The sequence below is a fragment of the Phallusia mammillata genome, chromosome 1 (assembly GCF_965637545.1).
Source record: "Phallusia mammillata chromosome 1, kaPhaMamm4.hap1.1, whole genome shotgun sequence".
NCBI lineage: Eukaryota > Metazoa > Chordata > Ascidiacea > Phlebobranchia > Ascidiidae > Phallusia > Phallusia mammillata.
In genome coordinates, this window is record NC_137252.1 from 1,327,960 (window position 1) to 1,350,598 (window position 22,639).

The following is a 22,639-nucleotide window of genomic DNA, read 5'->3' on the forward strand; positions in this document are numbered from 1 at the left end:
GGGGAAATAGGCGATCATACAACGGAGAAAAGACAACTATTACAATATAAAACAAATAAGTGAATGGTGTATAGTAAAACAAGATATATACAGTGTGTGGTAAAACAAGATATATGCCATGGAAATATGATATAGTGAAAATATGATTGGCGAAACAAACCGATTAAACACAACAATAATAACGGGTGGTAAAACAAGATATATGCCATGGAAATATGATGTAGTGAAAATATGATTAGCAAAACAAACCAATTAAACACAACAATAATAACAAAGTTAAGTGCCAGGATACCCAATAGGCAACGCTTCAAACAAAACGATTATAAGTGCACGTAGGTGTGTGAAAATAAAGGAGCTAACCAGCTCATTATTACAAACGGTGAAAGTGCTAAAAATTCGCCACATAATGAATAACGTTTTCAAAACGAAATTTCGTTTTCATGTTAGGTTTCAAAACGAAATACAAGTTGGTTTATTTTCCACCAATAAATTAGTTAAGTAATCAAACATTTGTGCGAATAAATGAAACTTTAACTAAATTATCTGCCAATCTCGATATTTTTGAGTTGTTTGATGCGACACTGCATTGCAAAGTTGTCATTTATGCAGAAAACAGTTAATTTTAGTGATAACATTTTCACCACACACAAAATCAGCAAAACATCGAAGATTTCACAGTAAAGTAAGACAAAATAGTAATTGTTTATCGCGATAACGTGATATTTGCAGTATTTACGCCAAAAGATAATGTAAGATCTTGTATTCCAAACGAATCTGATCCTGTGTCGTGAAAGGGAAATATAGAAACGAAATTTTGGTTTCGAAATAAAATTTTGTTTCGAATAACGTTTTCAAAACGAAATTTCGTTTTCATGTTAGGTTTCAAAACGAAATACAAGTTGGTTTAGGTTCCACCAAGAAATTAGTTAAGTAATAAAACATTTGTGCGAATAAATGAAACTTTAACTAAATTATCTGCCAATCTCGATATTTTTGAGTTGTTTAATGCGACACTGCATTGTAAAGTTGTCATTTATGCAGAAAACAGTTAATTTTAGTGATAACATTCTCACCACACACAAAATCAGCAAAACATCGAGGGTTTCACAGTGAAGTAAAACAAAATAGTAATTGTTTATCGCGATAACGTGATTTTTGCACTATTTACGCCAACAGATAATGTAAAATGTTGTTTTCTAAACGAATCTGATCCTGTGTCGTGAAAGGGAAATATAGAAACGAAATTTTGGTTTCGAAATAAAATTTTGTTTCGAATAACGTTTTCAAAACGAAATTTCGTTTTCATGTTAGGTTTCAAAACGAAATACAAGTTGGTTTAGGTTCCAGCAAGAAATTAGTTAAATAATACAACATTTGTGGGCAAAAAGGAAATTGTAACATAATTATCTGCCAATCTCGATATTTTTGAGTTGTTTGATGCGACACTGCATTGCAAAGTTGCCATTTATGCAGAAAACAGTTAATTTTAGTGATAACATTCTCACCACACACAAAATCAGCAAAACATCGAAGGTTTCACAGTAAAGTAAGACAAAATAGTAACTGTTTATCGCGATAACGTGACTTTTGCACTATTTGCGCCAACAGATAATGTAAGATGTTGTATTCTAAACGAATCTGATCCTGTGTCGTGAAAGGGAAATATAGAAACGAAATTTTGGTTTCGAAATAAAATTTCGTTTCCATCAACGTTTTCAAAACGAAATTTCTTTTTTATTTTAGGTCTAAAAACGAAATACAAGTTGATTAAGGTTTTATCAAGAAATTAAATCATACAACATTGTAAAACGCAATAAAACATTTGTTAGCAAAGCGGAAATTGTAACATAATTATCTGGCAATTTCGATTTTGTCGAGTTGGTTGATGCGACTGTAAAGTGTAATTATTTCATTTAAATGGAAAACAGATCAGTTCAGTGATAACATTCTTACCACACGGTACGGCAGAAATAGGAAAAGTGGCTGTTATCGAAAAAATGGTTTCGAAAACCGTTTCTAAGAAACAATTTTTTTTCTAAGCTGTTTGAAGAAACCAATTTGGCTTAAAAACTGTTTTAACAAACAAATTTGTGCGAAATCCGTTTCAAGAAACGAGTTTGCCTTAACAAGCGGAGAACAAAGCGTTAAAATAAATAATTTGAACAGAAAAATTCTCTTTTTAATAAAATTGAAGAAGAACATAAACAATTTTTGTAAAAAATGCTAACGATCTTCGAAGAACAAAGGGCAATCAATCTGATTGAAGTAACGATAGTGCATCAAGCGAAGAGGTTTTTGAAAGATTTAACGTAATCCAAGTGGAAAGCTGCTTGCTTATGTTCAAAAAGTACAAATACTTTGTTAGTAGGTTAGACGTGGAAAATCCAAAAAATGGTTCGCTTTATAGTAATTCAGATATTAGTGCAACAGGCTTATTGAATTTTCAGAACTTCTGCCACTGACTACAAAGCATTGTGCCACATCGTCACAATTGACTGTTACGTCATAAGCGTGGGAATAAACAACGGTCAGTGAACAAGAAACTGATGCACACACTGGAGAACATGAAACCCTGCTACTGACGGCACGCCATTTTTCATACGGAGTACAAGTTTTCTTTTTTTTCAACCTTTGCAATACCGATGCATAAATCAACAAATACTTCAGTTCTAAGTAAGTTTTGGAGTAACATCTGTTACCATGACTTATTGATATTATTGACTACTGGCCTTCAAGGTATTTCGTGATCTTGAAATTGGCTTCAAAAATGTTGAGGACTTCTGTTATTGGCCTTAAAACACAAACAAACTGAAATTAAGCTGACGCGATAGATGTAGGTCGCTATTATAACAGCATACTATAGTATGCCTTAATGGTTCTAAAACACGAACGAACTGAGTTAAAATTAAACGCTTTTCACGAGCCAATTTGTATTTGCGACAAGAAACAGCATGCAAAGTTTCAGTTTGTTCAGTTAAGCAAAACCGAAATCACCAGCGAACAAGATAGTTATTTTCGTTGGCACGACCACTAACGCGATATATAGGTCGCTCTTACTATGCTTTAATGGCTCTAAAACACGAACGAACAGAGTTAAAATTAAACGGTTTTCACGAGCCAATTTGTATTTGCGACATAGAAACAGCATGCAGTTTCAGTTTGTTCAGTTAAGCAAAACCGCAATGACAACAAACAAGATAGTTGCAACACGATGCTACCGTATATTTAAAATCGGACTGTGAAAACCGTTCAATTTTGTTTCGGCTTGTATGTGGTTTCGATCAGGAAATGAATTGAGTGCTGGTTTTGGCGCTAGCAATAGAAAACACCAAAAAAATTATTTAGCATACTTAAACCGAAGTATTTGTAAATAGAAGCATTTGTTTAGTAAAAGTTTCAGAAAATTTATAGCGCGTATAATCCTTGACGTGCTAACAATAGCAGGGTCTTATGTGATACACTATCTACAACATTTTGTTGTTCATTAAGCACTGTTTTGCCTCGCTTTTGACGTAGCAGTCAACTGTGATGACAATCGCCCAATGCTTAGCAGTCAGTGGCCATAATAAAAAAATCTAAGTATGATGTTCGCTTGTCATTTCAGGTTCAATAACCTGAACTAACTGATTCTGCTTGCAAATCTAATTTGCCTCGTGAAAACCATTTAATTTTAACTCTGTTTGTTCGTGTTTTAGAACCATTAAAGCATAGTAAGAGCGACCTACTTTTAACGCGTTAGTGGTCGTGCCAACGAAAATAACTATCTTGTTCGCTTGTCATTTCGGTTTTGCTTAACTGAACAAACTGAAACTTTGCATGTTATTTCTGGTCGCAAATACAAGTTGGCTCGTGAATCTGACCGTGTGCCTTAACGGCGAATTAGAAACTTTTCGTTCCGGAATATAATTTTGTTTCTAATATTGTTGCCATTTTCTCAGCAGACTTTAAATCTCCGTAAATTAAACGTTTACTTTTATGTGAAGCAAAGTTGTGATTGTTTTCATTCAAGTATTTAGGCGTCCCTGCAGATATGCAGGTTTCAATCGTTTATGCAGGTATTTGGCACCTGGTTTTCCTGGGCCTTTTTGCTGATCAGGCATTTTTATGTTGTCTTGGATGTTCAGACGCGACTTGACCTAGATTGCAAGTTATGGTTGAGTTGCGCCACTGTGTTGGACTTTCACCAGCGCGTCGTAAAGTCCAGTTTACATCGAAGGCTTGCGAAGCATGCGAACTGTGCGACGTGATATTTCTTTCTTTGTCTAAGCAACGCGTGCGGGAAGTCACATTTCGCGCTTCTATAATTTGTCAGTGTCTTTCGCGAAGCTTCACGTTTTAGTTGCATCGTGAGCGTCAATGTGCAGTCATGGCCGGTTTCGCTATCTCATTGCTGTAGTAAGGTTTATGTGCAGCAAATGTATAACTTATGTATGTTTTAAGCCGTCTTGAATGTCGCTTACCTCAATACTTGCGTAATGAAAAAAAGCTTTTGTATCTTTTCAAAAATTATCGTTTTCTTTTGTGATTAATAGATATCTGATCAAATGAAATAAGGTTTTATATCTAACTATTATTCTGATTTAAAAGTCTTTGTTCGGCACAGTTTTGCCTTATTGAAGTAGCGTGGTTCAGCGGAAGACAAAATGGACAATTTCAGAAGGAGAAAGTTGTTTGCAAAGTAAGCTTAATTGACTTGTTTTTTGTTTTAAAAATATTTGTTTTTTAATCTAACCTTGTGTGTTTAAAGTTGATGGTAAGTTTAAATTTGTTTTTTTGGTGGTGATATACCGAAGCTTCGGTTAACTGCATTTGTTTAAAACATTACATCAACAATAGCGTGTGGATCGCAGGGAAGTTTTCGATGCTAGGAAAGACAATAGTGTTTTGTGCGATTTTTTTCCATTATTGTGCTGTACGCATCTTACAAACTTATTAATGATGAATGTTTTGTGACGTAGCAATTAACCTAGCTATTACGAATGCGAATTATTTGTGTATGTCGTACCAAACGTATAGCATTTGCAACTCAGTTGTGCTCAGCGGAATACTTTCCGGCGCCAGGTACATAATCACTATTATACGTTTAGTACTATTATACCCGCGACAGTCAAGATTAACAGAAAAACCAAAAAACTACAATAATACAGCATTTCTTCGGTTGCAAACCGCGGCTTGTATTGTTTTATACTTGCCGTTTTTGCGGCTTTTAACTGGGGCGGCCTACAATCAAGGCCGGCTTACGTTTTGACTTAAAACCGATAATATTTCTACACTCAAACTTTTTAATTTATTTCGGGTTTAAAACTTGTATGCATGTACAGATGATGCGTCAAAATGCGTTCTGTTTGGTACAGTTACTATCAAAAATTCCAGCGTGCGGCTTACAATCGAGGGGGGCTTTCAAACGAGGGCGACATACATTCTTTTTCTACACCTCAACATGCGGCTAAACAATGAGGGCGGCTTATACAATCGAGTATATACAGTAATCTATAAACTGCCCAGTTGTACCACGGTTTTTCAATCAAAAGCATTCCATAGGGGTTTGAAGGGGACACATATTGATTTTACTCAAAATATTCGTTTGCTTTTCTTTCTTTTTTCTTTTTTTTTCTGCTTTTTTCTTTTTTTTTCTTCTACCCAAAGTTTGTCCGACTCGTTTTTTCCATTAAATCCTTGATGGATTTGGATGAAATTTACACAGATGGTAGAAGTAGTTATGTAGATGTGCATCCCACTTTGTTTTTGTTGATAACCCCAGTATTTACCCCGCTAGATCCCTAAAATGTTTTCCCCCCGATGTTTGTCTGACTCGTTTTTCCATCAAATGCTTGATGTATGTGGCTGAAACTTATACAGATGGTAGATATAGTTATGTAGATGTGCATTCCACTTTGTTTTCCGGATAACCCTAGTATGTACCCTGCTAGCTCCCTAAAAGGGGTGAGTTTATAAACAATGTCAGAATTGGATAAAATTTGGTAGCTTGTAACGTATGCCTGTTGCTCAAAACACCTCTAGTGGTTGAAATTTTGAATTTTGGCAGATTGGACTGAAATTTTGCAGTACTATTGATTGAGTCATTGTGGTTTCCTACTTTTAAGTTTGTGTGTGTTGAACCTCATTAGTTATCCCACTAGCCCCCTAAAATGAGTTTTTTAATTTAAATAGTTTTTATTCCATATAGCATATTTAGATATGCACAGTACCAATCGCTGTGTTTGTCTTCACAATACCAAACTTGCTCATTGTTATCTATTGAATTACATTATTTTCAACTTTGCACGTGTGGGGACCCAAACAACCAAGGTTATAAAAGACGATGGCTAATATGGGACCTAATACATATAAGCATAGGAAATATATTAATGTTTTAAAATAGATCATAGTGAATGTGCAAGGGCAATATGTGCTGAGCCACCCTTCTAGTTTTATTGTGATTTTTTTAATAGTAAGTTTATTGTACATTTTGAATATACAAGTTGCTTGAAGTCATGTTCTTTTATATTTTCACAACATGTTATGCTTTGTGCATGTTCTTTCGGTGTTTTTATAACATGTTTTTCTCTTGCTGATTAAATTTAAAGGATTTACTATCATTTTTAGAGACTATGAGAAGGATAAAAAAGGTTCAAAGAAGCTTAAAAGGTATTTACATCATTTATTGGAATGGTTTTCGGCTCCGTTAACACTCTTAATGTTGCAGAAGAAAAAAATTGTGATTGTGTACTTTATTATTGTATGTTTTTTTATATAGATCTATAGAGTTTTCAGAAAGCAGCAGTGATGAGGATAGCTTATATTGGTAAATATATGCATGTAAAAAAGTATGTAAAAAGTTTTTACAAATATATAAAAATATATTACTATTGTTTTTGCAAACATCTAAAAACAGTTAGTAATACAAACATGTGTTTTTTTATTCAAGTTTATCATCGTCATCTGATGACTGTACTAACGAAAGTGTTAGTAGTAGCACTAGCTTCTCCAGCAGCAGTAGTAGCAGTGACTATGAACAGTACCAACAATTTCTCAAATGGTAATTGTTTTGTAATTCTTTTGTAATTAAATTTTTTTAAAACATCTTGTTTAGAGCATTGGGGTTGAAAAATAAGTGACACAAACTCTGAAATAAAACTTTCAATTCTAGTCATAAAATTATTGTCTCCTACTACACAATAGGTTTCTAAAAACATCTTAAAAATACTCATAGTGACATTACTGTTATGCAACAAAAATATGTTGCGTCAGTAAAATTTTTTAATTATTTGAAAGCTTATGAAATAATTTTTTTTACGGTTTCACATTTTTTTCCTATAATATAAACCTCAAAGTAGGTGCAACATCAAATTATCAAATTATAACACATTGGTGATTTTAAAAAAGAGAGATTAAACAAAAGCAATGCAACATGTGTTTTCAGCCTTATATAAACTTTTCTCAAAAAAATACTGTACAAAACTATTAATTTATTACATGTTGAGGTATCCATTACACCCAGTAACAAATAAAGTTATTCATACAAGTGAATAAAACGTTTAAGACAAAAGTTTATTTAACCAAGTGTCTGATAGAAAACTGTTAAAAAAGTGGAAAAATACATCTGGAGAATACATAGGGTTGTGCCAAATTACCGCAAATAACTGAAGCATGTCTTTACAATTTTTAATTAATTTTATTATCTTCAATTATATTTTAAACAGAAAAAGTTTTAGCATAGATTTAATGACCAAGAACACAACTTTATTACAATTTTTGATAAATCATTTTTAATTATCTATATTTATTAACAGTTTTAGGCCTTACATCGGAAAATTTTAAATTCTTAGATTTGAAAGGAAAAAAAATTAATTATTTTACAAATTTACAAACTTTATTGGTTAACAGCCCCAGGTTAATTATTAGGTCAACTATTGCAAACTTAAAAATGGCATTTATGTAACAAAATTTGGACAAACAACTGTGTTTGCATGTCATAATTAAATATTTAACACAAACGAAAAGAGCTGCATATTTTAAATAAACAAAAGAGTGTTTATGATTTGATCATTAAAAATGTAAGGGAACTTAAAGTGCTTTACCCAACCTTTCTCTACTTCAGGATTGACAAGCTTTCTCTACAAGCTTTTCATGTTGTTGTTGTTGTTTTTCAGGAAAGCAATGAAGGACAAAAGGTTAGAATTTTCTTATGTCTTATCTTAAAAAGATTTTAACACTTCACCAATTTGCAGAAAAAAAATGAAGCGATATCACCAAAAAAAGAGAAAAGAACATAAACACACCAAAAAAATGTTCAACCCAAAAAGCAAAATAAAAAGTATGCTGTATAAGTTACATAAATCTTATTCTAGGCTGGTTAAATATATAAGTGAATAATCTGTAAAGATTTTTGGATATGCCTACAGTAATGTCAATATACTTTGTAGAATCATCAAGTGGTATGAGGGACTGCCATGCATGTGATAAGCAGTATAAAAATGTCACATACCTCCACAAAACATATCATCCAGACATGGACAAGTCAGAATTCCTGTATGCTAGTAGGGCGAAAAAAAACAGAATCGGAAAATACCAAAATTTTGAGGGGCACTTCTGTCCCATTTGCGGAAGGGCAGTAAAAAATTTAACAAAACATTATGAAAATTTACATAAAACAATTGACACCAAATCCCAGCAGTTTCAAACTCTTGTTAAAAAGACCCAAATTGGATTCTTGCAATCGGTGATAACAAAATATGAGGAGCATCTGCAAAAGTTTGGAGTAGGAAAAAGAAAAAGAGTTGATAAGGCAGTAGCCTATTCAAATGCCAACCAAATTCGAACTTTAATTCCTAATATTGAGGTTTTTAAAAGCCCTGAAAAGATTTTTGAAATTTTAGAGCAACATTTAAAAGGTGAAGGGCAAGTTTCATCCAAAGTTGCATATTTGTCTACACTCCTAAATTTTCTTAGATTTTACAAAAACAACCAGTTTGATTTGATTTCGGACAAATGTTTCAATTTAGTGCACTCAGAAACAATGGACCTGCATGCACGCATAAATAAAGAGAAAAAGAAAAGAGAATTTTACACCAAAGAACAATCAAGAAAAAGACTGTCCAACATAAAATCAAATGCTTACAATGCAATTCTACAATATGAAAAAACTGAAGAATTCAAAAAAGTGGAAAAAATTAGAACCATGTCCAAATCCCAAGTTAAAAAGAACGATCTGCAACTCTTGTATGGAGATATTTTTTGCAGAGTAATATGTAGATTGGGCTGTAGACCATCTGTGATGATTGGTCTACTCATTAGAGAGCTCGAAGACTATGAAAAAACTGACGAGGGCAATTATTCAATTTTGGTGGTGGACCAAAAAGACAAACAACCGGCATGCATTGTTTTGAATTTACTTGAACTAGAACACATTAAAACCACAAGCGAATTGGCTTGGATGTATCACCAAATAAAACCTACAGGGCATTCACCGGTTTTTCCGACAACTTCAGCCAAAAATGTAGCAGCAACAGGTTCTTATAAATTGACAAATGCTGAATTTTCTAAAATTTTTAAAAAGGTTATTCCTTTTGTGTTTGAAAACACATCTTTAACGGCTACTGATGTAAGAAAACTTATCCACACATGGATGGCAGACGAGCCAAAGGAAGTTCAAATAGCTGTGGCAATAGCCTCTGGCCATTCACTTGCTGTTGCTGACCAAGTTTACAATGTACAACATCCACACCAAAGGGTTGAAAAGCTCGATTGTTGTTGGAGTCACGTGCCTATACATCTGGAAAGTGTTGTGTGTGCTTTGTACTTATTTTAGATATTTTTTAGTGTATGGTAAACCTTTTAATTGCTTTGACAGATATTCAACCAGGGCCATCCCACCATCAAGATGATTTGCAAGGTCTGTACCATTGAGTGTATTTGTATAGTTAACAGTTTGCAGACAAAATAAAAAAGGTTAACCGTTCAATTATTTTTAAAAGATATTCAACCAGGGCCATCATACCACCAAGATGATTTGCAAGGTCTGTACCATTGAGTGTATTTGTATAGTTAACAGTTTACATAAAAAAAAGGTTAACTTTTTAATTATTTTTAAAAGATGTTCAACAAGGCCCATCACACCACCAAGATGATTTGCAAGGTCTGTACCATTGAGTGTATTTGTATAGTTAACAGTTTGCAGACAAAATAAAAAAGGTTAACCGTTCAATTATTTTTAAAAGATATTCAACCAGGGCCATCATACCACCAAGATGATTTGCAAGGTCTGTACCATTGAGTGTATTTGTATAGTTAACAGTTTACATTAAAAAAAAGGTTAACCTTTTAATTATTTTTAAAAGATGTTCAACAAGGGCCATCACACCACCAAGATGATTTGCAAGGTCTGTACTTTTGAGTGTATTTGTATAGTTAATAGTTTACAGACAAAATAAAAAGATTAAACGTTCAATTATTTTTAAAAGATGTTCAACCAAGGTCATCACACCACCAATATGATTTGCCAGGTATTTAATTTAAAAACATACTAAAATATTGTTAAAGTGTTTAACTTCCTGTGGCTGTTTGTTTCGTAGAGGTCAAGTTTATTCGCGTAGTGTTCTTGGATGATGGTGAATGTGTTGACGTTTACCGGACCAAAGATATAAAAACAGAAGCCAGAAAAAAAATAAAACGCTTCGAAGAAATAAAGGTGAAGGATTGGTGCCTTGCCCGGTGGCCTGGCAACAAATTGTTTTACAAGGCAAGAAGAATTGCCAAAGATGAAGGTAAACATAATTATCTGTCCTACTTTATTGAACATTAGGAAATCATAAGTTATTTTAAAAAGATGGGAAACTGTACATCAATTAAGCTTTTGTTCTATACAGGTCGGTCAAGCTGCACGCATTCTGATTCAGAAGCGTCAAATATGTCCCCATCAAAACCAAAAATCTAAGAACACAATTTCAGCCTTTCATTAATGCTGTTAGTTTAGTTCATCTGTTTCTTGTGAATGGTCTGGTTTTTTTGTGAAGTGTTTTGCTGTGAATGATTTTCATTTGTTTACTTTCATAGAAAAACACCTTCAAATTCTTTAATATTTCTGCTGGTACCAAGTGTATGCTGTAATCTTTTAGTTCACTAATAGAAGAACTGTCTTCAAATGCTTTACTATTTCTGCTGGTACCAAGTGTTTGCTGTAATTTTTTCGTTCCTTAATAGAAAAAACTGTCTTGAAATGCATTACTATTTCTGCTGGTACCAAGTGTTTGCCTTAAATTTTTTTGTTCCTTAATAGAAAAAACTGTCTTGAAACGCTTTACTATTTCTGCTGGTACTGAGTGTTTGTTGTCATTTTTTGGTTCTCTGATAGAAAAACTGTCTTGAAATGCTGTACTATTTCTGCTGGTACCAAGAGTATGCTGTAATTTTTTAGTTCACTAATAGAAAAACTGTCTTCAAATGCATTGCTAGTTGTGCTGGTACCAAGAGTTTGTTGTAATTTTTTAGTTCACTGATAGAAAAACTGTTTTAAAATGCATTACTATTTCTACTGGTACCGAGTTTTGGTGTAATTTTTTAGTTCACTAATATAAAAACTGTCTTCAAATGCATTACTATTTCTGCTGGTTCCGAGTGTTTGCTGTAATTTTTTAGTTCACTAATAGAAAAACTGTCTTCAAAAGCATTACTATTTCTGCTGGTACCAAGTGTATGCTGTAATTTTTTAGTTCACTGATAAAAAAACTGTCTTCAAATGCATTACTGTTTCTGCTGGTACCGAGTGTTTGCTGTAATTTTTAGTTCACTGATAGAAAAAAAACCGTCTTGAAATGCTTTACTATTTCTGCTGGTACCGAGTGTTTGCTGTAATTTTTTAGTTCACTAATAGAAAAACTGTCTTCAAATGCCTTACTATTTCTGCTGGTACCAAGTGTATGCTGTAATTTTTTAGTTCACTAATATAAAAACTGTCTTCAAATGCTTTACTCTTTTTGCTGGTACTAAGTGTTTGTTGTAATTTTTTAGTTCACTAATAGAAAAACTGTCTTCAAATGCCTTACTATTTCTGCTGGTACCAAGTGTATGCTGTAATTTTTTAGTTCACTAATATAAAAACTGTCTTCAAATGCTTTACTCTTTTTGCTGGTACTAAGTGTTTGTTGTAATTTTTTAGTTCACTAATAGAAAAACTGTCTTTAAATGCATTACTGTTTCTGCTGGTACCGAGTGTTTGCTGTAATTTTTAGTTCACTGATAGAAAAAAACGTCTTGAAATGCTTTACTATTTCTGCTGGTACCAAGTGTATGCCGTAATTTTTTAGTTCACTAATAGAAAAACTGTCTTCAAATGCATTACTGTTTTTGCTGGTACCGAGTGTTTGCTGTAATTTTTTAGTTCAGAAAAAAGAAAAACTGTCTTCAAATGAATTACTATTTCTGCTGGTACCAAGTGTTTGCTGTAATTTTTTAGTTCACTAATAGAAAAACTGTCTTTAAATGCTTTACTATTTCTGCTGGTACAAAGTGTTTGCTGTAAATGACATAGTTCACTGACAATGAACAAAAGTAATATTTTCTGTTAGTGCAAAATGATGGCTGTAAATGACTTTGTTCTCTTTCATAAATATGCTACTACTGAGTGTTATGCTGTAAATACATTTTCTTTATTCACATTTCGTTAAATAAAGTCTTTGCACTTAATGGTTCTGGCGTATTACATATTTGAGAGGATTTTGTGTCAGTTGTGATGCATAGTGCTCTACAAACTTAGGTCGTTTCTGAATGGTGCAGTCTGAATGGTGCAGGATAAATAGTAGGTTCACACAGTCTTGATACTTGTTTTGAAAAGATTAAGAGTAAACCATTTAGTTAAAGCGCCAAGCCAAACAATACGAATAAACGCATGTTTTGGAGCGAATAATTAAATAACTCACAAACTGTTCTGGTAATAATCCTGAAATTCACTGGTTAAGACTGAAATTCACGACGCGCACATTTTATAGCCACACCTAGGTTAACATGCTGTCGTTTGCTTGTTCGAAATGTTTAACCGAGATTAATCACCGTATGTTAAATTAAAAAGTAGTTAAAGCAGACCTAGGAAAGTTGGTGTGTTGACAGGAAATAATAGTAAAAGATTTTACTATAAATGTATCTTCTTCTATTTAAACGCGAGTAAATATATACGTTGTGTCCGCTTGGAAAAACCGTTTGAATTGATATTAAACATGTCTAATATCCGATATATTTTTTCTGACTGCAATTTGGAGTTGACCTGTGAAAACTTTTTGAATTTATTTTAAACTGCTAGTGTTTTATGACCGAAAGTTTTACCTTGTACCGTCAGCACGCCCTAATTTGAATGGTTGTGCAGTGCAAATAATGACAATGTGCGATTTTTATTTTAGATTTGCTTATTTAATAGGCCTGAAACTTTGTATGCTGTATCCGACTGAAATTTGGACTTGACCAGTGAAAACCGTTTTAGTTTATGTCAAATCGTTCGTGTTTTATGACAGTAAGGTCTTGCCTTATTTGCAACGTTCAGACCATGCGAATAATAAAGATGTGCGCTTTCCATTTTTGATTCGCTCATTGTAATGGCCTAAAACTTTGTATGCTGTATTTGACTGAAATTTGGAGTTGAGCTGTGAAAACTTTTTGAATTTATTTTAAACTGTTAGTGTTTTATGACCGAAAGTTCTTTCTTGTACCGTCAGCACGCCTTAGTTTGAACGGTTGTGTCGTGCGAGCAATGACAATGTGGGCTTCTCGTTTTTGATTTGCTTATTGGAATGACCTGAAGCTTTGCATTCTGTATCATACTGCAAATTGGAGTCGACCAGTGAAAACCGTTTCAATGTATGTCAAACGTATTTATTTTATTACCGAATAGTCTTTCTTTTACTGTCTGCGTGCCTCAATTTCAACGGTCAGGCCATGCGAATAATGACGATGTGCGGTTCTCATTTTTGATTTGCTCATTAGAATGACTTGAAACTTTGCAGGCTACAACCGACTAAAATAGAGAGTTGGCCAGTGAAAGTGAGAATTCCATTTATGAAATGAACTGTTTTCTACACCAAAACATCATTACACCTTACAGTTGCATAAAATAATTTGAGTACATATAATTTGGATCAAAACTACATCAGTCTCATTTATTCCCACAAGTGTTGTAATACTTCGTTGGTGTTCTAATTTATTTATTAACTAATTCATTGATGTACGCCAGGGGTTCCCAACCTGTGGTACGCGTACCACCAGTGGTACGCGAAGGTTTTTCAGGTGATACGCGAGTAGATTCTGTTTGTTTCACAAAATTTACAAATTTACGATTTACAACTTCATATTTTGTTTGTCCGGTTTTGTTTACCAAAATTATTTCTCTAAGCCTATTCTCATTGTTACGTAACTACTCCTGTTGTTTCGTATCATTACGATCTTCAAAATACAGGCAATGTCAATCGCCAACAAGAAGCACACCTGCTTTGAAAAACCATTCAATGCTGTTGGCGTTAATTATCTCAAGCAGCGAAAGTGCATGTAACAAAAATCTCATTAAATTTAGATGTGGTGCTTTAGTGTTGTTTTAGTACGACAATGTTATTCTTCTCCATAAAATATGATTCGATCTAATTAGTTGTTCTGCAAGAAGTGGTACGTGTGGCAGTACAGAGCGTCCAAGTGGTACGAGATCGTAAAAAGGTTGGGAACCCGTGGTGTAAGCAAAACCAACCATTTTCCAACCTAACACGAAAACATAATTTCGTTTTGAAAACGTTATTCGAAACGAAACTTTATTTCGAAGCCAAAATTTTCATTTCTAAATTCATTTTCCGACACACGGTTAAGTATGTTTACAAACACGATTGTTTATCATCTCTTGGTGTAAATAGTGCAAGATTCACTTAATCTCGACAAACAGTCACGTCTATCATTTACTTTAATGTGAAACTCTCAATGTTTCGCTAATTTGTGTCAGGTGAGAATGTTATCACTGAAATGAACTGTTTTCATCATAAATTACATCATTATACACTTTACAGACGCGCCAAACAACTCGAGAATATCGAAATTGCCTGATAATAATGTTACAATTTCATTGGTTTCCACCAATATTGTAAAATTTAACTAGTTTTTTTGTGGATCCCAAACCAACTTGTATTTCCGTTTTTGAACCTATCTTGAAAACGAAGTTTCGTTTGGCAAACGTTATTCGAAACGAAATTTTATTTTGAAATTAAAATTTCTGTTTTTAATTTCCTTTAACGGTGAATGATTGGCAATAAAAGTGAAAAGTAACGTTCTATCTAATGAAAATTATTTACGATCGTATAATTAGAGCCCAGTCAGTACAAATAATAATGCAACACTCCACAGTCCTTTAGCGTCACCATGCGCAAATCAAAAAAACTCAAAACAAAATTTCGAAACGAAAATTTTGTTTTCATTTTTTTTTTCGTTTTGGACCGTGCTGTAGGGATCTGTTCAAAAGTTTTGATGAAAATAACGGCTCAAAGACGTAAAAAGTGAAATGCAAAAATGTGAAATCAAATTACTTTCACATTTTCGTTAAATTTAGAATACAATTCTTGGGGTCTGATATTTTTCTGTTTTTTTTCAGCTATATTTTTTCAGCCGAAACTCACTTTCATGCAAACATTGCAAAGTAAGGGCAAATAAATGTCATCCATTCAAATCAATAGTTTACTGCTCATCGAAACACGGTGTTGTGCAAATTCGAGCCTCTACACTGCTACAGGGAAGTGACGTGCTCGTATATGCTGGCGCAAAGCAGATATGTGTTTGAATGGCTATACGTTTTCTTTATTATTTCGAACTCATTTGCATGGAAACCTTATAAGTTAGTTCACAGTACGCCAGGCCCATTGAAGGCGCTATACCGAATCAGCCGGTCACCAAGCATTTACCGGCTGATTCGGTATAGCGCCTTCAATGGGCCTGGCGTACTGTGATTTATATATGAGTGTGCCGTGATCGCTGGTCTGCATAGACGCTTCAGGGCTGATCCCAGTTATGAATTTCTGTTCATCTTAACTTATAAGTTAGTTAGTTTTAAATGGGCTTAATCGTCAGCCATTACTATTAGTCTTGAAACAAACTTTGTTATTAAACAAAATATATTATGAACCAATTCCCTTGGCATTAAGCCCTTTATGCAACGGGTGGCTTGCAGTCTGATTTATTGTTTCCGTAATTGCTTTGTACATTGCGCTATTTGAGTCAACGACTTCCACTATTATAGTTCACATGAAGGCCTTATACATGGGAAACACGAAGTTAGCGTTTGCAATTCATTTGATTGACAAAAAGCTGCACTCGGTGTTACATTTGTTTCTGTCTATTTTTAACATATCAAAAAACGCACGAAACGGCACGTACGGAAAAAAATGTTAATGCCGATTTAACGCTGTGTATAATGGAATGATAATGAGTTGCTTTCTTTGAGTGTAAATGAGTGTTCATATACCTGATAATAAAATCAATGAAACAGATATTAACAACCACCAATGAAATAGTTCCATTTTTGCAAATATGTTTTTTATCCTCTTACTATTTATCAACTTTGCATTAGAAATTTATCACAACCCCAAGTTTGTTTTATCCATGAATTATCGATCAGTCTTACATGGGCAGATGTGATAATAAATCGCAACTGATTAGCCTATCATATTCAAATACATACTCACGTGATTTTGTCAACCAATTACACAATAGGACGTTGTTTTACGTCACAAAGGAACAATTTGTACAAGAGTGTGGTTACACACAAAGTTTTTCAAAGTCTCCAAACAATACCTAGTTGCTGTTTATTTATCTGATACACTGTACAGTCTGTTTAAATTTGTTTTAACGTTGTTCAAAAGCTATTAAAACATTGCGCTTTTCGTCATCCGAAAGTTTGTTTTCTTATTGGGACGGACTGATTTGAAAAGTGGTACAATCGTTCAAATGAAAAATGTTAACAGCCAAAGTAACAAGCAGTTGAATTTTACATGTTTATTTTAGGTGGCGAAAATTCTGTGGTTCGTTCTAACATATTATTTTATTAATGTTCAGATATTTTCGTTTTCCTAAACTGCGTTAGCGTTGTACGTGGCTGATTGATTGATTTTCTGGTGTTGTTCGATAATGTTGTTTACGTACGGTGGCAGTAAAGAGTTTTATTTCTGATGTCCTGGTGTTTAACTATTCCGTTTTGTTGTAGTCGCACTGGAAGACGGTACACAGTATAGTTGCAGCATTCAGGCCAAGGAAGTAATGTGGAAAGTCAGGCCAAGGAAGTAATGTTTAAAACACAGAGGTTAGTAGACATGGTGTTTTTGCAGTGTTCTTAGCACTTAGTTACCACAGCACGAAATTTTATCGCACGACCTGTTCACAAAAGGCGTATTTTTTAAAAAAAGTTTGAGGGCACATTATGTTGAAGTGTCGTTACATATTAATGTTTTTAATAAATCAAAACTGACACGGGTGAACAGTGCTAAATTTAACTGACCATCATTCAAAACAATGCAGTTGATGACTTGTGTGACCTGTTGCTTTTAGTGCGATGTTCATATTTACCCAACAAATGTAGACGAAGTTAAAAAACTTCCGCATTCTTATACATGAGTTCGACGTAAACAATATAAGGAAGAAGCTTATTTGAAAGACAACGCAACAGGGCTCACAGCATCGAGATGACAGATACGTTAGTGGATCGGTTTGGGGAAGCTCCTAGATTCGCGCTTTGATTTTAACAGGACGTAGTTCCAGTAGACTAATGAGAATCAACCAAGATGAAAACAATAGGACCAGTTTCAATTACTATATTCTAAAGTAGTTGTCTACGTTTATGCTGCATTTTCCGGCAGCGTTCGACCTATAAGTTTTAGCAATATATCTACTTGGACGACTTAGAACCGTTTGTGTTACTGAATGCATTTTAATTCTTATTTGCAAGAAATTTTTGCACAAAAAACGATTAAACAATAAAACGAGCAAAAATGTACAAACTGCTTTAGCTTAAACAGCCTACAATATGACAGGAAGCAATATTTTCATAATATTGCTATTGGTTTATTATTCAAAGGGACAAACAAACAGTAAGTACAAATTTGTTTCCAATAACGAAAAGTTTTTTTTTTTTATTCTTGTATTTGGAATCCGGGATAGTCAAACAGATTGTCAAGTGAAAACGGGCCTCGGTTTTAACCTTTTTGAATTTTATCTTGAATTTAGTAACAATTATATCTAAATATTCATTCAGAATCGCTTAAAAGCAAATTGTTCAGCTATTTCAAATTTTCTGGTCAAATTAAAGCAAAAAAATATTACAGGTTGCAGAAAAACTTTTCAAGCAGTGAAGGACAGTGTCTTGGTATTATCTGACGATGAAAGGAATGCAAACAATGCACAGAAGAAATGTTCTTTGCTGGGTGGAAATCTTGCAATGACTGATGACCCACAGATCAACACAACTCTCACTCAACTCATGACAGACAAATATACAACAGGTTAAGCAAGAAATTGAAAAAACGAAAATAATTTCGTTTCAAGGCAGTTGTTTGCAAACATATGAAATTTGTTTCGTTGTTTGATCTTTTTGCATCAGTATCGTGAAATTTTTGAGAATTGTTTCAGATTTGCAACGGGTTTATGTTTTTTACAAAACTGATTATCAACAATACAAATACTCGAAAAGTCCGGTTGAAAATGGAACTTGGAAAAGTACAAAATCTTTAGGACATCTGTGGTATTTTGACTTGTATAAAAGGTAATGACATTCAACATCAACCAACCACTAATAGTCAACAACAAAACGAAAACTAATTTAGAGAAAGTGATTAGTGTTTGTTGATATTAACGTTTACTTTTGCGAATTATGTTTTACATCTTTTTTAGCAATACACAAAACAAAAGTCAAACAATCTTTTTTTGTGATGCTTGGAGAAATCAAGCCAATTACAAGTGGGGAGTAACTGTCGGAAAAACTTGTGAAGGCTTGGATAAAAAGAAACGTCCTAACGGTTTGTGTTGTGTAGCTGGTTGTAAAATAATACATTACGTTTTGTTTCCTAAACTTTTTCAATTAGCAATTACAATCATTTTACCGCAAGCCTACATTGAATTTTAAGAAACTTAACCAGCTGATGTTTTTGTGTTAAATTAACAAACAACAAGCCCCTGCAATTAAAAGCTACTTACGAAGAAACGTAGTTTACAAAGAAATACTAGATGGAATACCTTACATTTTACTAACATCGACTTTTTTAATGAATGACGGTTTGTAGGGTGGACGTCACGCTATACATTATTTGCTGACAACACCAGAAAACGACAAAAGAAAATTTTTGTTTATTTTGGTGGACAAAATGCATACAAACTGCGAAGTGTGAAAGAGTCATATGACATCTTTACAAATTACAAAGGATCGTTCCTAACACCAAGTTAGTTACAGCTGATAAGCGATATTTCTTTACACTATTGTAATCTGTTGTAACTTTTATGTTCAAAGATATAAATGTCATTATTGGAGCTCGTTACAACACTTCGTTAAATGGTTGGTATTGGAGCGATGGATCTCCAGCAAACTTTTCCGTTTCCAACTTTACAACTTGCCAGCAGGGAGCGTTGCATTATGGGGTTGGCTGGGTGCAATCAAGCATAAAGTGTAAAAGAAAGGCCTACTACGCTTGTCAAGTGAAACGTGAGTAATATTGCGTGTAGTTTAACTTAAATTAAGCGCAAGTCCCAATTAGGAATTACGAATTGAATATTGTATGCATTCAATTGCAAGCCATGGTTTGTAAAGTTGTTTACCTTACCGATTGCCCACATTTGATGCCACAGAGTTGTAAGTGTACCTGAAAGTTTACCCCGAACCCGACAATGTAAGCATGTACCCGAATCGTTTGTGAAATACAGTTAAAACTCGAAGTTTTGATTGGCAGATCCATCCATGAAAATCCTACAGAAAGTGCAGCTGAAAAGAATAATATAGAAGACGTACATAATAGGCAATAACAGACAATGGCTTATAAAGAACGTTTTCCGACTGTTTAGAACGGTTGGGTGACGTTTTATCACACCCGACGTTTGATCACCCGCTTTCATAAAACATTTGATTATTTGTGCTAAACTGCTGCTTAATATGCAGTGCAAAACCGCTGCTACCTTCAAATTTAACTTGCGATCTCACTTTTAGTCGAAGCTACAGTGGAGAGAGATGCATGCAATGCTTCAACTGTGGTGGTCAGGTGGACTGGACTTGATCAATTCATCAAAAACAATAATCTCAATGCAGTGGTAACATTTGTATGAAGTAGGAAACTTTGCATATCATTTTCGAAATGTGTTGTACTTAGGTTGAAATTCATGTTTCGAAGCTGAACAGAAGATTCAGAACCCCGTATTTAAATGGATCGACTGCGATTGGAAGCTTGAGTGTTGACACAAACTATCAATTAAATGTAAATATACCAAAAATTGCGACCATTCTTATTATACATTACAGGTTAACCATAACCATCGACATAACCTAAAACAGCAACAACACGAAATAGTCCAACAACGTAATACGCGGAAATTGTGCAGAATTATTTAAACAAAATTTAAATCACAGGTCACCGCAATTCTCTCTGGTTGCGTTAGCTATAACGTCTCCTTCACTCTTGACTTCAAAACATTGCCTTACCAACCATCGAGTTGCTATCCTCTAGGTAATAAAAGAATCATTGTTTTAGTAAAATGAATAATTTGACATTCTTTTTTAAATTTTGTAACTATGCATCAACAGTTGTTACCAACGCAACGACTTTTGAATGCAACGCCTCAACGGCTGTTGTCAGTTGGACCGGACTTGACCAGTTTATTAGCAAAAGCGGATTAATTGCAAAGGTGATTAAATTATACTGTTAACACATCACAAGAGTCGCAAAGTTTGTCCCGTCAGAAACGTTATCATCCGCAATATAGTTGTACTACTTTGTAAAAAAATTAATACGCGAGTTAAATGTGCTCAGGTTGAAGTTTTCACACCAGTATTGAAGGAGAAAATCTACGGTCAGTATTCAGACAAATCGGCAACTGTACGAAGTTTAGCGCCTTCTACCGTCAATATCATACAAGTAAGTGAGTTTCGTGCTTATAGAGACATGACTTTTTGCTCACCTTAATTTATTTTACTAATGGCTATATCAAATCCATTCTATTACATTCTAAGCAGTAATGCAAGTGGTGTATCCGCTTAACTTGTTTGTCGTTTTAATTGTAATTAGATAACTACACGTATATCGAAACCCTTTCAGTACGCCACATAATGATACTGCGACGCCTAGCTTTCTTCCGGCAATTGTAAACTCCAATTAATAACGATGTAGGTTTTTCAGTGTTCGTATTAAGTATCACCACGCACTGTTCTAAACAAACCCACCCTTTCTGCTTCAATATTGTCTATACAAAACATATTTGTCTATTTATTTATTTATTTATTTATTTATTGATTTATTTATTTATTCCAGGTCACAGTGATTGTCACTGGTTCAATCAACACAAACATCACATCCAATCTGACAGTAAAAACTCCCGGTAATCCCCCTCAAAGCTGCTATTCCAAAGGTAAAAGGCGTGTATCGTAAGTTCACTCATGTGTCGTAAAATTGTGTTCCTAAACACAGAAGGCTTCGTGATATTTGAATTGGCTGGTAACAAAGTGTTGTCGTAAGCACAGATCAATGTTCAAAACAGGTTTTTGCATCTTCGATCACTTAGCCTACAGCTGCACAAGTCCTATAAAGCAGTGTTCCTTGTGTAATAAACTCTATTGTTTAGCAAACTTAAATGCGACTTCAACGAGTGTTGGAATGATTGCTGGCCTGGTGATCGGGCTGTTATTTCTGGTGCTTGTCATTGTTGCGCTGGTGATCAAGTTTTTAAGACGAAAAAACAGGTATTGCTTGTCATAGATAATGTCATTTTTTTCGAATGATGATCTGCTGCAGTTCAAAATTTCCGAATGTATGTGTAAATATTGACTTTGAAAATTTTAGGATGAGGTGATTTTTATCACCACAAATAGATTTTGCCAATGAAATGCTTAACTGTTGTGACCTTAAGCGCCTTTTACTCCCAGCCAGCAGATATGGATTGTTTGCAGTACTTCCTGAAATTTATTTCCTTCGTGCAAAGCTATGTTTTAGTAGACCCTTTCTGACTTAATAGGGATGTTGATATTTACCGAAACTCACACTTAACCAAAGGTGAATAATAGTTCGTGTTTGGATCAAAAGTTTGAAACCCTGTCAAAATAGCATGAATGAAAAACCTGCGATTAGTCATGCTGGTCGAGAGGGTAATTTAAGTTTGCACAATAAAAGTGAAATTGAAGTTCTATTGTGCTTTGCAGGCTTGGAACGGATCAACCGAGTCATGCGGCAGTTCAGCAACCTTTAAGACTTGGAATTTTAGGTGATGTCAAAATCGTATGCTTTTTATTCTCACTGACACATACATATTCACGTCAGAACGGGGTTTAATTCACACTTTTTCCATCAGGGCCGGCTACAAATCGTACTAGACTGATGTGCCAACTTTAAATGGAGATTGTTTACGTTCCCAAAATGCATTCCACAACTTTTAGTGAAATTTG

General features: G+C 34.1%; 1 protein-coding gene and 1 long non-coding RNA gene across 8 annotated transcripts; both read left to right on the forward strand.

The window, feature by feature from the left end:
* Window positions 1-4,536: 4,536 nt before the first annotated feature.
* Window positions 4,537-12,684, forward strand: LOC145235083 (uncharacterized). Of its 7 annotated transcripts, none has more exons than XM_080099566.1 (14): window positions 4,537-4,678; window positions 6,607-6,648; window positions 6,758-6,805; window positions 6,929-7,039; window positions 8,154-8,174; window positions 8,232-8,317; window positions 9,854-9,895; window positions 9,978-10,019; window positions 10,097-10,138; window positions 10,221-10,262; window positions 10,341-10,382; window positions 10,464-10,505; window positions 10,575-10,766; window positions 10,869-12,684. In XM_080099566.1, the coding sequence occupies exons 1-14, from the start codon at window positions 4,644-4,646 to the stop codon at window positions 10,934-10,936; spliced, it is 855 nt and encodes a 284-aa protein (XP_079955692.1). In that variant the 5' UTR covers window positions 4,537-4,643; the 3' UTR covers window positions 10,937-12,684. The 7 variants fall into 7 exon arrangements, with proteins under 7 accessions (XP_079955692.1, XP_079955686.1, XP_079955687.1 ...); XM_080099560.1 differs by lacking the exon at window positions 10,869-12,684 and adding an exon at window positions 8,427-9,787 and having other exon boundaries at window positions 10,575-10,667; XM_080099561.1 differs by lacking the exon at window positions 10,869-12,684 and adding an exon at window positions 8,427-9,777 and having other exon boundaries at window positions 9,853-9,895; window positions 10,575-10,667.
* A 7,527-nt stretch (window positions 12,685-20,211) lies between these two features.
* Window positions 20,212-20,705, forward strand: LOC145209564 (uncharacterized). Its single transcript, XR_013855121.1, has 3 exons — window positions 20,212-20,298; window positions 20,358-20,462; window positions 20,615-20,705. It is a non-coding gene; the product is annotated as an uncharacterized LOC145209564 (long non-coding RNA).
* The last annotated feature ends 1,934 nt before the right edge of the window (window positions 20,706-22,639 follow it).